This window comes from Diabrotica virgifera, chromosome 5 (genome assembly GCF_917563875.1).
Source record: "Diabrotica virgifera virgifera chromosome 5, PGI_DIABVI_V3a".
NCBI lineage: Eukaryota > Metazoa > Arthropoda > Insecta > Coleoptera > Chrysomelidae > Diabrotica > Diabrotica virgifera.
In genome coordinates, this window is record NC_065447.1 from 235476650 (window position 1) to 235494782 (window position 18133).

Here is an 18133-nt window from a genome sequence, read left to right on the forward strand (position 1 = left end):
GCCCGGAAGAGTGGTGTATTGGAATCGTGTGCCCGCTACACAAAAACGGTGATCAATTGGAATGTAAAAACTGTAGGGGAATAACCCTCGTTAATACAGCATACAAAATATTTTCGAGTATCTTATATGGTCGCCTAAGTGCATGTTAAGAGGAGCGAATATCAAAATGGTTTTAGGCCTGGTCCATCAACAACAGATCAGGTCTTTGTGCTAAGGAAAATACTGGAAAATACCACTAAATCAACATATATAATACCATCTGTTCGTAGATTTTAAATCGACCTATCATAGTGTCCTAACAAATAAATTGTATGAACCCATGGATGAATTCCATATCCCCGATAAACTGATAAGATTGGTTAAGGCTACAATGCGTAAAATTGTTTGCAAAGCAGGAGTTTGAAAAGCATGTTGAGCTGCGACCGGGAGATGCGCTAGCTAGCGTATCTCCTTTTCTTCCACCCGGTATAAATAGGTAAAAAAAAGATGTTTTAGTAATCCTTTTCCCAAGTGTGTAAATACCAAAGAAAAATATAAAATAAATAAAAAATAACGGAATCCGTTCATCTGTTCATGAAGAAATCAAAGATGGAAATGAGCATAATTTTAGATGATGCATAACTTTTGAAATTAATTATTTTAAATGGGAAATAAGCCACAATTTTACCAAAAAAAAAATGAATTTATTAACGTTTCGACGCCCAAGTCGGGTGTCGTTGTCAAAATACAAAATAATACTAAATAAACCAAAATGTTGTTGCTTAGCAAAAAATTCTTCTAATAATTTATTTAACCTGACTCATTTATATCGGCAATTCAGGCATGTATTATACATTTTAAAGTGGAAGACTTTAAAATGATATTGCCAATATTTATGAGTTGTTCCTGGGACGACTTTACTAAAAGATAGTTCATTCGATTACATGAAATCAACCCCAACTCAAGAATATCCGCCACAAAAAATCATAGCATGTGATCTGTCTTTAAAAAGACAACAAATGCAACGATGGCAGTAAAATTCTCGCGCTAGAGATTCCATAGTAAATCACGAGGGAAAACCAGGAAAAAACTTCGTGATACTATCCGGACATCGTAAGTATTTGGGCTTACATTTAGTTTAATCTCAAAACTAATAGCAAATTCTGACTTTAATGTATGTATGCTATTTTAAATTAAAAATAATGCTAATAATACATAGATATTATTTAAATAAAACTAAAATATGTTAATGACTTACTTATCGTGGTATTTTCTTTTTATTGACTTCCTCTTTTAGTATGGGTAACCACATCCTACTGCATTCTACCGAGGAATTTGCGACACAATTGTTTTCATTTAGCATAATTAGAGCCGCTTCTTTGATTTTTCTCTTTTTACTATCTGTTTCTTTCAGGACTATACTTGAATCTCCCCACTGAACTCTATGTTCATTATCCCATGCGTGTTGACATATTTGAGATCTATCAAATTCTCTATTTTTAATATAAGACTGATGTTCACTTATTCTAACGTCTAATGGTCTTGATGTTTCACCTAAATAAAATTTTTCGCATTCACAAGGTATTTTATAAATACAATTCTTTCTTCTTTCTTGTTGATTGTTAGGTTTAGTTTTAGATAGAATAGATCTCAATGTGTTTTTTGTTTTGAATGTTGTTGAAATGTTGAATTTATTTCCTATTGTTTTAAGTTTCTCGGATAGTCCTTTTATATATGGTATTGATATTTTCCTCGTATTATTTCTTGTGAATGTTGTAGGATCCCGCTCTAAGTTGTTCTGTTCCACTCGATCCATTCTTGACAATTCCTTATTTATAAACGATAAAGGATAATCATTTTTTAATAAAACAGATGTTAACAAATGTTTTTCTTCTAAAAATTAATTTTCGTTAGAACAAGTAATTTTTGGCTCTATCATATAAGGATTTAATGATTCCCCTTTTAACGTTGATGTTGTGATTTGATTTGTAATTGAGATATCTGTTAGTGTGTGTTGGTTTCCTATACACTTGAGTCTCATATCCAGTATCGTTCTTTGAGACTAAAACATCGAGGACAGGTAGAGTGTTATTACATTCCTTTTCCATTGTAAATTTTATTGTCTCTTCTTGATCGTTTATAATATTTAGGAATGTATCCAACAATTCTGATCTATGAGACCATATTGAAAATACATTATCTACATATCTTCACCATACTGTGGTTTAGAAATTATATTAGTTTCGAAATCCTCCATAAATATATTAGAAAATAATGGAGATAAAGAAGAACCCATTGCTAGATCAAAATTTTGTTTATAGAATTCATTATTTAGTTGAAAATAAGTATTATTAGTACATAATCTCAATAACTCAATTATAGCTGCTACATTTAGTCTTGTCCTAGTTGTCAATGTATTATCATTCTCTAATTTCGTTTTGATTATGTTTAAAGTTTTATCTAAAGGCACATTTCGCACCTTGAACACCATATGGCAATAACTGCAATTTTTTCATGAAATGACCTTTGTATGCAGTCTAATAGAAAAAAAAATCTATTTTTAATGCTATATAGCAGCATCTTCAAAAAAATTTAAATTCGGCACCAGAAAGATACATCCCTATGTCTTTTTTCAAAAATCGATCCTTATTTTTATACCATCAGGCATTATCTGCAGTTGATGCTCTACGGTTCTAAAATTGGAACAAAAACTCAGATCTATATGGCAATATGTGCAAAATGTGACCCACGCTCGTAAAATAAAAGCAAGATGTAATAAGGAAAAATCCTTTGCATGCAACAAAACATAGAGTGGTGCATAGAGATTTCATTGCAAAACTGGAAATAAGCGACAAGAATATAACAAATTAATATATAATGTCGTACTGCAGATGGGTTTATCCCAAAAGGAAAGCGAGGAACTCATAAGAATGGAAAAAGAATCAACGAAGTCGTGAAACAAAACATAATGATTTACATCGAGTCCATTCCTAGAGTGGAATCTCACTACCTAAGGAAACAAACTACCAGGTAATTCGTCAGCGATGACAAAACTCTTGTTGATATTCATCGCGATTATATAAAATTTTGCAAAGAAAAAGGTTCGGTGTTCGGAAATTACGTTACGATGATGACCATTTCACACGGAATTTAATATAGACTTCTTTAAGCCCAAAAATACCTTTGCTTGCTGTGAGAAAGTTACAGAAATTAATTAGATAAATCGACATTAGAAACAGCCTATAATACTCACCGTCAGGAAGTGGAATTCAATAGGAAAGAGAAATAAATGACTTAAAATCTGCAAAATCCAACTCTTGCATCACTGCTTGTTTTGATTTACAATCATTACTACCGACGCCTTCAGGCGAAGTCTCTTTATTTTATTACAAAAGGAGATTATCAACATTATTTAATTTCACAATTTTTTCCCTGACCACAAATGCAGGACACTTCTGTCTTTGGTTCGAGCGAATTGCTAATCGTGATTCAAATGAAATAGCGTCGCTCCTGTTACAATTTCTGAGGAACCATGCCAGGGAAAAAGAAATAACAGTATACTCAGATAACTACTGTGGGCAAAATAAGAACAAGTATATCGTCTATCTTTATCAGTATGCAGTCCAGAAATTGAACATACCTAAAACTATCCACAAATTTTTCATAACGGGTCACTCCCAAAATACGGTAGATAACGTGCATTCTTTGATTGAGAAACAAAAAAAAAAGGCTTTAAAAGATGACCAATTTACGTGGCTGGGCAATGGTTCACAGTAGTTCAAACAGCGGAAAAACCAGGTGAATCTTATATAAAATTAATGAAAGGTGTACATCGGATATATTGGACTTTAAAAAACGATGTAAGGAAATGGGGAACAATTATAACATTGACGAAGAAGGAAATCAGGTCGTCTGGAATGACATAAGATGAGCTAGGTGGAGAAGACATTTAAAAATAAGTTTCAGGTCAAGGCAAGCTTCAACGATAGAGTTCAGAACCATTAATACAAGGCAAAGACAACGAGGGATGTGGCTAATATGGAACAAAGTAAAGCATATTAGCATCCACCAGGAATATGCAATCTCAAAAAACAAGATGTAGATTCTCACTATGGTAAGGCTAATGTTATTCAAGAGCACTATCATAGGTGTTATGCAGATTTCCACATGACCAATGCAACAATAGAAACCGAACAGATAGATTATAATATGCAAGACTTTGAATATCAAAGTCTTGCATCAATCTTAAATAAAAAAACTGTTATTTAATATGCATTTTTACTGCGTCATTTGCGAAAATTGATATATTTTTTAATAACCATATGTATGTGTTAAAATACCTATTTCCCGGAGGAAATTTTATGTACTTCTTAATTCATATAAAAATATGTAAAATTAAAGACAATTGTACCAAATATCAGGTTTGTAGCTTAATTTTTGGAACTACAGGAAATAAAATTAACTTAACAAAAACTTAAAACGCCCATAACTCGATATTATGATTTTTGCAGTTACTGCCCTATGATTTTCAAGGTGCGATTTGTAAATAAACTGTTTATGTCAAAACTTACTAAAACATTATTTGGATTAAATTCAATGTTTGATAATTTGTTTAAAAAATGTTGTGTATTTTTTATAAATGTGTCATTATTATTTGCAAATGGTTATATAATATTTAATAAAATTTTTTAAAGTTCACTACACGGAGCATTGATGGTACTACAAATGGGTCTAAGTGGAATATTCGCTTTATGAATTTTCGGTACTCCATAAAAATGTGGTGTCTTACTGTAATGAGGTGTCATTAATTTTCTTTGATAGTACGTTAGATCATTTTTAAATTTGAATAGAGTTCTATAGATTTTGTTTTCCAGTGTCTTCGTTGGATCCTTCGTTAATTTGGTATAAGGTCCATTTGTAATTAGATCTGTAATTTTTTGGTAAAATTGTGGCTTATTTCCCATTTAAAATAGTTCATTATAAAAATGCCACAAGGAAATAGCTTCAGAACAGCATAACTTTTGAAACTATGTTTATTTATATTTATTGTTAATTGACTATTCCAGTATCTTTTATTATACACTGTTCATTTAACAGTGTACTAAAATCCAATTTTTTAAACTCGAATTAAAACTTCATTAGATATTGTGCAAACATTTCGGCTAATACTGTACACCTCGACGAACTCTCCCTTGTAAATAGAATTATTAAAAATCTGAGTTATTAAACACGTCCCTACTTAAAATTCAGCATGAAGGTTTAATACAATCGTTACTTAAAAGGAAAAAGTAAAAAAATATTTCCCCAGGGATCATGGAAAAGCGAAGAGAGCAGAGCTAAATCTCTAATAAAATGCTGATTAACCAGACAGCTCCAAGTCGAATCACTTATTTGAACATTACGAATTTTAATTTGGGTTAATAGTTGCTAATGATAACTGTGCTATAATATAAAGGCAGATTCTTTTTTATTCAACAAAAAAAAAATAACTGCTTAAAGACTGACCTATTTTAATTAATCATGTTTATTCATGTTCCTTGTTTATTCCAAGAAGAAATCTTGGATGACAGATGAGATTCTGAAACTAATGGACGAAAGAAGAAATGCCAAAAATGACCACGACACATAAAACAATCAATATATCAATAAGAAGGAAAATTAGAGAAGCGAAAGAAAAAGAAGCAGTGGAGAGATGCCAAGAAATTGAGACTCTACAGTCAAAGTAAGATACTCACAATGTATATAGGAAAGTTAAAGAACTCACAGGTGGACTACGACGGAGACAGAGAGGAAATCTAACTGATTCTGACGGAAACATCATCTTAGACAAACAGAGTCAAATTAGAACGTGGAAATAATATCTAGAAAAACTATTTGAAGACTAAAGAAATAACACCTTTGAGTTAGAAGAAGAGGTAAATGATGGGCCAAGAATATTACAGCAGGAAGTTTATTCTGCCATAACACAGCTAAATAATGGCAAAGCTGCAGGTTCCGATATCGTACAAGCACAACTACTTAAACTGATGGACAACGAATCAATAGAAATAATCACAAAGGTATTCAACAACATATACAACTCTGGAGAAATACCAACAGAATGGCTGAAGTCTGAGTTTATTGCATTTCCAAAAAAACCAGGAGCCAAAATATGCGAAGATTACCGTACGATAAGCCTGATGAGTCATCTCCTAAAAGTGTTTCTAAAGGTAATCCATACGAGAATTTACAAGCTATGTGAAAGTCAAATTTCTCCCAACCAGTTCGGGTTCATAAATGCTGTTGGTACGAGAGAGGCTTTGTTTTCAATACAAGTCTTATTCTAGAGATGCAGTGACGTAAATTTCGACATATACGCATGTCTGGTTGATTACGAGAAGGCGTTTGATCGAGTACAACACGCCAAGATGATGCAAATACTAAAAGAAGCTGGAATTAACAACCAAGATCTGAAAATAATTAGAAACCTTTACTCGAATCAGACTGCAAACCTCAGAATTGACAATGGACACACCGAATATGTGAAAATCATGCGTGGAGTGAGGCAGGGCTGCATTTTGTCCCCCCTTATTTTCAATCTTTACTCTGAAAGAATATTTATCGAAGTTTTGCACAAAACTGAAAAAGATAGTCTACTAAACGGGTACCGGCTAAATAACATCAGGTATACAGATGACATCATAGTATTTGTGGACAACCTAGAAGACCTACAAGTCCTCATGAACAAAATCACGTATTATAGTCAAAAAATGTGGACTCAATATAAACGTAAAGAAAACTAAGCTTATGATCGTCAGCAAGAAAAAGATAACAGAGGGCCAACTCTATATCAACCAAACCCCTGTAGAAAGAGTGAGGCACTACAACTAACTCGGCACCATAATAAATGAAGAATGGACCAACAACCAAGAGATAAGAGCGCGCATCTGAAAAGCTAGATCAATCTTTAGCCATAATGGCGCGTTTTTCAAGAGCCACAGCCTTTCTCTTGGTATAAAAGTAAGAATGTTGAGACGTTACGTCTTCTCTGTCCTCTTTTATGGTTTTGAATCATGGACCTTGAACGAGGATATGTGCCGAAAGTTGGAAGCATTTGAGATGTGGCTATATCGCAGAATTATTAAAATCCCATGGACTGATCGGGTCGCAAATGAGGAGGTCCTTAGAAGAATGAGGAAGAACCGAGAGTTAATGACCACCATCAAATCTCGAAAGTTGGAATACTTTGGACACAATATGCGAAATGAATCCAGATATGCCCTTCTACAAGCCGTCCTGTAAGGAAAAATATTTGGAAAGCGAGGTCCAGGAAGAAGAAGAACATCCTGGTTAAAGAACCTCAGAACCTGGTTCAACACAACATCTGTGCAGCTTTTCCGCGTTGCTGCAGATAAGGTGAAGATTGCCATGATGATCGCCAATAATCGTCACGGATAGGCACATCAAGAAGAAGATTCATATTTCTTCTTCTTCCTGACTTGTTTTAAAACTCGGGGTCTTCACCACATCCGTTATAGCACTTCATCTTCCACGACCTTGCTCTTCCATTTCTCATTGTTGTATCTCAATTCTAGACAAATTGGCTTTAATATCATCTTTTTATCTTTCTCTGGGGCGGCCTACTGATCTTCTACCATCTCGTCTCTCAAAATGCACTTTCTTTACCACTCTGTCTTCCTCTGATCTTACCACATGACCTTCAGTACCATAAAAGTCACCAATTGATCATTGTAGTTTACTTAGGTATGTTCTGCCTAACTCTTGGTCTTGGATTTTTGGTTTGTAGCATGTATTTTATCTTCTTTTCTTTTATTTGAAGATCCAGACTACCTGTTTCCTCCTCGAGTTGTGAAAAAATCTCTCTCACGTCTCTTGTAGAATGAACGACTGCATCTAGATGATCAGTAAAGGTCAACAATAGTCTTGAACAAAGTCCTCTTAAAATATTTGTGAAACTTTCTTATTCCGCACACTTCTTTCCCCTTATGGGTTATTGTTATTTGAAATGTTTTCCACGTTTTTCGAGATTTCTTTGGATTTCTTCACTTTCTAATTTTTGGAACTACACTAAGCATCAAAATTAACGCACCACCTTAAAAATGGGACATGTTTGATGTTTCGTGTTTCCTAAACCTGTTGTCCGATTTTAGGTATTTTTTAGTATGTTATATGTAGCTTAATTCTTCAAGAATATCGTTCTAATAATATTGTTGCTAAACATGTAAGTGTCATTGTAGTGTGTTTAATATTATAGTGTGTTTTTTCCTCAAAGTTCGAAACACCCTGTGGAATATTCGAGCATATATAAAATATTGAAATTAAAATACAAATGTAGCCTTAGGATTTCTTAATATTTTGCTTTTTGATTCATTCGATTATGTTGGATAATAAATAAGTTAGGTACTTTAACCACTAGCAACGTTCTTTATCAATACAGGGGGTTTCTAAATAAGTGCGACAAACTTTAAGGGGTACTTCTACATGAAAAATAATGACCGTTTGATTTATAACCATATGTCCGCAAATGCTTCGTTTCTGAGATACATGATGTTAATTTTTTTACAAATTGACGATTTATTTACTGCTCTAAAACTGGTTGAGATATACAAATGAAATTTGGTAGGTTTTAAGAGGTAGTTATTGCGCATTGTTTGGTATACAATTAGGAATTTTATATTCACCATTGGCGTGAATACAGGTCATATTACCTAGTCATATTACCCGTATGCACGCCAATAGTGAATATAAAATTCTTAGTTGACTGCCAAAAAATGCGCAATAACTACATCTTAAAATCTACCAAATTTCATTTGCATGTCTCAACCGGTTTGAGAGCAGTAAATAAATCGTCAGTTTGTAAGAAAAAATTCAACATCCCGTATCTCGGAAACGTATCATTTGCGGACATATGTTTATAAATCAAACGGTTATTATTTTTCATGCAGAATTACCCCTTAAAATTTGTCGCATTTATTTAGAATCACCATGTATTGATGAAGAACGTTGCTAGTTGTGAAAGTACCTAACTTTTTTATTATCCAACATAAACGAATGAATCAGAAAGCAGAATGTTAAGAAAGCCTAAGGCTACAGTTGAGTTTTAATTTTAACATTTTATATATGTACAATAGAATATTCCACAGGGTGTTCCGAACTTTAAGGAAAAAACACACTATAATGTTACACCCGGTATACAATGACACTTACCTATTTAGCAACAATTACAACGATATTCTTGAAGAATAAAGCTATACTAAAAAAATCACTAAAATCGGACAACAGGTATAGGAAATACGATACATCAAAAATGTCCCATTTTTAAGGTGGTGCGTTAATGTTGATGCTTAGTGTATATTGCTATTTTTTCTGTAATCAGATTTATCTTCTTCTCTTCCTTGTCTTGCCATGCTACCTAGCCCATGCTGTGATCCTAGTTCTGATTCCTTTGTTGTTTCAGTTTTTGTATTACTTTTGTTAATTCTCTTCTGTCTTCGATTTCTTTATTTTTAAGTTATTTGCAGTTGATAAAAATTCTTTTATATTTTCCTTATATACCGATTTGATTTTCTTATGACGGTTTTCCCATTCGATTTCCGGTCTAACATTTGAATATTTTCAATTTTGCTTTTTGATTCAAATTGGCTGTTTTGCGATTGAAATTGGTATTATGACGCCTTTAGTGATAGATTTTGTAGCAACTATATAAAAACCTATAATGATGTCATAAACAATTAAGTATATAAATAATTTACCTTTTTAGGGCTGATTTTCCTCAACAAGACATTACCAACGAGATATGGCTATATTATGTGGTTAATCTGGCCTTCTATTGGTCGCTGTTGATCACTATCGTTCTTGGTGTAAGACGAAAGGATTTCCACGAGAATCTAGTTCATCACAGTGTTGCCATACTACTAATATACATCTCCTTAACCTTAAATGCTTTCAGGATTGGAACTATTATTTTAGTTGTGTTAAGTGTTAGTGATATTTTTCTAGAGGTAAGTAAATGATGAATGTATGTAGGTGTAGGTGTTTATGAAAAGAGTTTGTTTTGAAGTAAAAATTTGTTAGAAATACAGTAAAAAGTCCTCATTTCGGTTACTAGTCAAAAATTTCCACCCCGCTTAATGATCAATTTTGAGATTTCAAAATTACTCTCATGACACAAACCTATGGGATTTTAAACTGATTACCACTGCCATTCAGAACACTCTAATTTTTTTTTCTGCTTAAGATAAAAATAAAAAAGAAGTCAGTACCAACTGATCTTCAATGTTTTATTTTTCATATTACTATTTTATGCTTTTAGTATTTATTTTATGTAAAGTAGAAAAAATATTTTTATTATCTATATAGCAAAAATGCAGTTGTGAGAAAGTATAGAACACGGGAAAAGAAGAAAAAAATATGTTTCACTAAAACCCTAACTTTTTGGCGCAAAAAGCACTAACCGCTGCAAAGCTGCAAAAATTTGATCACAGTCGTCTTTTATACCGCTATATACCCAATAAAAATATCGTATATACATTTGAACACATCTCACAAAGGAACAAAAACGAACTCCCTAAAAATCTAAACATGGAGATAAGCCTTAAAATCAGCGACCTTCTTTTATTTAGCCTCGAAAGTCTTGAGTGAACAAATCATGTATATACATACATATATTATTCAGGTTTGTTTTAGAGCCTGAAGAAGCACGAGACGGAAATCCATTTTGCGTACGTTACATTTTAAAATAAAGATACCAGAAAAAAGTTAGATTGAAGTAATAGTCTAGGCGCCAAATAGAGGTCACCGTGTCCTTTTCAATTCTGATGGACAAACTCAACGGTTTCTTATGGATTTTTGGCTGCTGATTACGAATTTCGAGGGTGGATTTCGATCCAAGTGGTCAAAAAATTGGTATAAACAATTTAATTGTTTATAAATTGTTTATAAGGATCTGGCTCATAAACTAAAAGATATAACAAAAATGTTTCAAATAAAATTTGATCCTTAATAAAAAACGAAGAAAAAAACATTTACTAAACTTAAATCCAACAGTTAGGACTCAAGATATTGTAAAATTAGTGCACAATGCAAATTGAAAATTGCAAAATAAGTATTTTTCAAGGCTTATGGATCGTAACTCGACTTTTACGCATGCAAATGAGCCATTAAAGGTCTATTAATGGGCTTCCAAAAAAAGTTTATTAAATAACTTTATCTTCATTTGTTTTAAAGTAATACTCGTTTGAAGTTTTAATTTTCTTAAAAAAAATTGTACATTAATTTGTTTATAAGGGTTTCAAGCAAATTTGAGCTATAAACATTTATACTTTAATTAACAATAATGATAGAAGAACTCAAAAGAAACATTTCGAGCCTACGAAAATGTTTGTAACTTTATTTTTGGCCAAGATATCGATAGCGCAAGCTCTGAGGCACAAGATCGACAGCGTAAAGTTATTTAGTTGCGGCATTAATTATTCTAAATGGAAAATAAGCCACAATTTAACTAAAAAATTATTTTATTAACGTTTTGCCGCCCAAATCGGACGTCGTTGTCAAAATAAAAAATATTAATAAATTAAACAAAAATGTTGATGCTTATTAAAAAATTCTTCTAATAATTTAATTTATTCTGACTGAATTCAGACATATACATTTTAAAGTAGTTTAAAATGATATTGCCAACATTTATAAGTGGCGTTCCTGGGACCAAATTACTGAAAGATAGTTCATTCGATTACATGAAACCAACCCTAACTCAAATTTTTTTTTAAAGATTTAATGAGCTATCTTTTAGTAAAGTCGTCCCAGGAACGGAAATCATAAATATTGGCAATATTATTTTAAAGTCTTTTGAGTCAGATTAAATTAAATTATTGGCAATAATTTGCTAATATTAGCAAATAATATTTTTCTAAGAAACAGCATTTTTGTTTAGTTTATTAATATTTTGTATTTTGACAACGACGTTTGATTTGGACGTGGAAACGTTAATAAAATCATTTTTTAGTTAAATTGTGGCTTATTTCCCATTTAGAATAATTAATGCCACAAGGAAATAGCTCAATAGAACAACTTAACGCTATGAGCCGATCTTGCGCCTCAGAGCTTGCGCTATTAAAATATCGATATCTTGGCCAAAAATAAAGTGAAGAACATTAAATTTTCGTAAGCTCAAAATGTTCCTTTTGATTTCTTTTATCATTATTGTTAATTAAAGTATAAATGTTTATAGCTCAAATTTGCTTGAAAACCTTATAAACATTAATGTACAATTTTTTTAAGAAAATTATACTTTCAAACGGGTATAACTTTAAAACAAATGAAGATAAAGTAATTTAACAAACTTTGTTTGGAAGCCTATTAATTAAGCTTTAAAATGAGACCTTCTAAGGCTCATTTTTTTGCGTAGAATCCGAGTTACGATTGATAGAACTTCAAAAAAATACTTATTTTGCAATTTTCAATTTGCATTGTGCACTAATTTTACAATATCTTGAGTTATAATTGTCGGATTTGAGACTAATAAACGTTTTCTTCTTCGTTTTTTAGTAAGGAACAAATTTTATTTGAAACATTTTTTTTGTCTATTTTAGTTTATGAGCCAGAGCCTTATAAACAATTTATAAACAATTAAATTGTTTATAAACATTTTTTTGACCACTCGGATCGAAATTCGCCCTTGAAATTCGTAATCAGCAGCCAAAAATCCATAAGAAACCGTTGAGTTTGTCCATCAGAATTGAAAAGGACACGGTGACCGCTCTGGCGCCTAGACTATAATATACTCTTACGTATATTTCATTCAAACCAAGATTGGTTTTACGCAAAATTTACGTAATTTACTGTATTTGACCTTGATTCCGAGTACCAAAAAAAAGTTGATTAATAGCAAGCTGAAAATTTGTTAATAGTTTAACGGTGTCTAGTCGGACAAACTTTGATGTATGGGAACACTGGAACAGGAACTTGATTTTAATTGTGGAACGTGTCATCCTGGCAATTTTATGATTGTGAAAACTAGCAGGACCTCGATTTTTGACTTTCGCTTCGTTATTGAACGTATTCGCTTCGTATATGTTTTGTGTACAGATAGCGAATGATCGATAACGAAGCAAAGGGTCAAAAATCGAGGTCCAGGTTGTTTTTAAGTTTATTCAATAGCAAACTAATAGTACGGGGTCCGAATATAGGTTGATCTGTACCCATCTGCTTGCCGGATGCAACATTTTTTTTTATTAAATTTCATACATAGACAAATATTTCTAGCATGGGTTGCCTATCAAAATCGTGTCATAGCTATCCTTAAGGGGGGCCGTAGCTTTCCCTGTTCCGGTGTTCCCATACATCAAAGTTTGTCCGACTAGACACCGTTAAGCTATGAACATATTTTCAGCTTGCTATTAACCCTAGAAGGACCAGGGAGGGTTAAAAAGTATCCACAACATTGCATTATATCCGATTTTCTGAATACCTTTGTTCCTAAAAATCTCAAATAATTAGTACTTGTCGGCGTACTACTGCCCTATTAGATGGCATAATTAGCATTTCTATAATTTAATTAATTTCCTCATACTTTTATAAAAACTTGACAGTGGACTATAAATAATCCCCTTGAATATCTTCCATTCCAAAATGGAAAGAGACGATATTATTCATGTGTCAAATTAGCAAAATCTAAAAGAAAAAAGGCCAATAAGTGGGCAAAGATAACCATAGTTTGTTCAAAATGCAGGTATGTATGCGGTAAGCACACCAAGAAGTCAAAAATGTTTCTGCATCCTACGATGATACCAATTCCACTGAAGCCGAAGACTCCGGGTAAATTATAAATTCGTATATTTTAACTGTGGCATTAACGTCTAGGAATAATATAAAAGTGATATTTTTAAATTGGTTTAAATAAAGAAGCACGTTTTTGATTAATTTATGTGTGGACATTTATTGACCCTCTTTGGTCCTCGCTGTTTGTACTAAAAGGTTGGTCCTGCGAGGGTTAATCAACTTTTTTTGGTACGCGGGATCCAGGTCTATATGTTTTTCCCCATAATGCTTAAGAGGATGGGTACGTATTTTCGGCTGCAATGCTATTCAAATGGGGATTCATTTTTTTCGAATCCTGAAAAAACTAATAAGTATTTTTGAAAAATTTAAACGCAGAATGAAAGATTACGTTATTGGAGGGCCGAAAGTCCCTGAGAACTTCTATAATGTTTATTTTAATAAGTTACAGGGGTTAATTTAAAATATCTCATTCAAAATAACCTTTTTATTTATTCTAAGTGACTTTCGGCCCTCGGTAATAATATAGTCTTTCATTCTGCGTTTAAATTTTTCAAAAATATTTATTGGTTTTTTCGGGATTCGAAAAAAATGAGCACAATGTCCGTGGTAATATTTCCAAATCTATCTTTGTCATACAACGCACAGTCGAATAGAATATTGTCAGCGTACTGTCAGTCAGACAGTGACAATCAGTGACAATTTTAAATATTTGACATGGCATCGGGGATATTTTGAGTTGTAGATTAAATAATATTGATATATAGTGTATTTGATAAATAATTGACTTAAGACGTGAACTTTATAAAAAGTTATTTATTGTGTATTATTTGTGGAAGATCCAAGCAGATAATACATCATATATAATATATTCTGTGATCCAAGTATTTTGTTGTTAAAGATGTTCAAAATTGTAAGCGTTCCATAGTAACAATATATTATTAAAAAATCACTAACACTTTTCCTCTTTTCTCGATTGAGTGTTAGTTTTTGTTGTACATATAAATTAATACAATCACTGAATACATAGTTAGTGAAAAAATTATCACATTTATTAACTGAATTAATAATTTGCTCTTTTTAAAAATAACAGTTATCCAAGAACATTTAAAAAGCCATCTCTTTAAATTATTGATGACATTTTCAAGTAGAATGACATTATAGTAATATTTACGTATCCATACCAGTGTGAATTTTACTACACGTAATTTGCCGTGCAAAGACAGAAAAAGTAGGGATACCCGTAAAATATTTGCGAATTATGTACCGATGGCCTTAAAATGAAGGTGTCTGTCGATTCATAGATCATAGATGGATGAATAATTATTACTATGGTTACCACTTTGACGTTCTTTTTGGTATAGTCCATTCACTCAGCTTGTGATGGGAATATTTTGACAGAACCATTGTCACCATGCTTCCTACCCCTACCAATTAATAGCTAAAATAAACTTACTCTTGCATACAACTTTAATTGAAGAAAAAGCTTAATTTTATGATTAATGCAAGTGTCTGCTCCTTAATTTTGACTAAACTTTCCAGAAAATCCATAAGAGAAAGAAAGAAGTTTTACTGTAGCCGGCTATATATCATCAATCACAAAAGTTTAATGAAAAATCCTTTGTAGAAGATATAATTTTTTTTAATCCTTTTAAGGGGTACATCATAGACCGTTTTCGATTTCTAGAAACATCATCATCAGTGTTTAGAACTGGTTGAAGCTAAGCCAACAAAGAAATACTAGGGTATGAACCTTTTAAATGCTATAAAATTTGTTATAATAGCATAGTTGCTTAAAATTCCATAGGATGGATAATATTAATAAAGAATTAGGCCCTTAGGCACAGCATAACTCCCCCATCACGTGGGCTACTAAACGGTAGAAATTTCTCTACATGAAGACTGTTAGCTGGCAACTCATTTAACAATCGTCATGTAGATATATTTCTACTATCAGCCATTTAACAGTCTTCATGTAGACATATCTACCGTTTAGAAACCCACCTGATCGGGGAGTCATGCTTTGCTCAAGGACATAATTCTTTATAAATATTATCCATCCTATGAAATTTTAAGTAACTATGCTATTATAACAAATTTTTATACAATTTAAAGGTTTAATACCCTGGTATTTCTTTGGTGGCTCAGCTTCAACCAGTACTAAATACTGACGATATTTTTTTAAATCGAAAACGGTCTGTGATATAGCCTTTAAAGGGATTTTAATTAAAAATATATATATATATATATATATATATATATATATATATATATATATATATATATACCTTTTACAAAGGATTTTTCATAACACTTTTGTGATTGATGATTTATACAGCCAGCTACCCAGATCCTAGATTTAAAACATATAATGCAATAATATGATTCAGATCTGATCTGAATAATCTCAATTTTTCAGTCATATACGCGATGTTTAAAAAATATCAATTTTATGTTCATATCTGTTGACAAACTTCGTATATAACCGATAGAATTTAATATTTTATGATTGTATTTCGCAAAAACGATTGTATTTCGTATTATCGCAAAAACAATAATACTCAGGTACAGAATATAGAAAAGGGACAAGAAGTAAGATCTCATAAATATAACCTAGAAATCTTGAAAGAAGACTCAACGAAATTTCTATATAAATTACGACTGGCCACAAAATTACAAAATGTGGGACGAGAAAATATAAAAGCGGAAGAATTATAACAGCAAATTAAAAAATACATTCATGAGGCTGCAAGTGAAGCTTTGGGGTATAAATACAAACATGAAATAAAAAATACAGAATGGTGGTCGGAGAATATGCAAACGTTAGTAAACAAGAAGAAAACTGCTTATCAGAAATGGATGTCAACAAGAAAGGAGGAAGATCACAAGAGATATGCAGCATTAAATCGAGATGTAAAAAGAGAAGTAGTGAAAAGTAAAAATGAGATGTGGGAACGAAAATGCGCAGAAGTAGATAGGTATATGGGTGGAACAAGAGTTGGGCAAGCGTGGAAGGTAATAAAGTCTCTCCAGAGGGAAGGAAAGGAAAAATCTAACATAAAGTTAATAGATCTTAAACAGTGGAAACACCATTATGAGATTTTACTGACAGAAGATAGATGTAAATTCCAAGAGATCGAAATGGAAGAATTAGCCGAACATACACAAATAGTTTAGATAACAACCGGAGAGTTAAGCGAATCCCTCAAAAGATCTAAAAACGGTAAAGCAGCAGGACCTGGAGACATCCCAATTGAGTTGGTAAAGTACGGACCAAACATATTACATGAGATGTTGGTTCAACTATTTAATAAATGCTTAAAAGGACAAAATATCCCTGATGATTGGAATGTTGGATACATCAGCTCAGTATTCAAGAAAGGGGATAAACGCATATGCTCTAATTATAGAGGAATAACTGTTACCAGCTCAGTAGGGAGGTTGTACGGTCGAATAATAAAGAAAAGAATAGAATCAGAATACGAAGGCATGGAAGAACAAAGTGGATTTCGTGCAGGAAGATTGTGCACTGATAATATATTCGTTCTGCAGCAGGTAATAGAAAAACGGAAGGCAAGGAATCTATCTACCCACCTATTGTTTGTAGATTTGGAGAAGGCATACGATACGGTACCTTTGAAAAAACTGTTTCAAACATTGACGAAGGTAGGTCTCAGTAGAGAGTATGTGGATGCTATCGCAAATATATACAAAAATGCAAGAAGTGTCGTTAAAGAAGGAAACTTTATATCTGAATCATTCCCTATATCAAAGGGGCTTAAACAAGGATGTTGTCTGTCTCCGACTTTATTTAAAATATATATTCAATCATCGCTAGAGCAGTGGAGGAAACAAGTATCCGGAATGGGAATAGACATAGGCTGTGGTAAATGTCTAACAACTTTGTTTTTTGCAGATGATCAGGTAGTCGTAGCGAATGATGAGGAAGACATGGACTACATGTTTAGAAAACTAAAGAAAAAATATGAAAAATGGGGCCTCAATATGAATGTGTCAAAGACAGAGTATCTTAAAATAGGGGATGATGAAGAAGATCCAGAGTTAGAAATTAGAACCACGAAAAGATGTAATGAATATAAATATCTCGGATCTATAATATCTAAAGAAGGCACTACCAAAAGAGACATCGAAAAGAGAACGCAGCAGGGCAAAAAAGCGGTAAACATTCTGAGCTCTCTACTGTGGTCTAAAGATATAAGGCAAGAAACGAAATTGACAATCTATCGTACCTTGGTAGAGCCTATTATGACTTATGGGGCAGAAGTTTGGCAGATGACAAAAAAAGATAGGAAAAGAATAGAAGTAGTAGAAATGGATTATCTAAGGAGAGCGTGTGGTATATCTAAAAAAGATCACA

General features: G+C 32.4%; 1 protein-coding gene across 3 annotated transcripts in view; it reads left to right on the forward strand.

Moving 5' to 3' along the window:
- LOC114331757 (ceramide synthase 5-like) overlaps positions 1-18133 on the forward strand; it is a 187255-nt gene that overhangs the window by 128623 nt on the left and 40499 nt on the right. For all 3 annotated transcript variants that reach the window (XM_050650882.1, XM_050650884.1, XM_050650883.1), the window contains exon 5: positions 9740-9980. In XM_050650882.1, coding sequence (XP_050506839.1) covers positions 9740-9980 — 241 coding nt within the window. The remainder of the gene's footprint in view (positions 1-9739; positions 9981-18133) is intronic.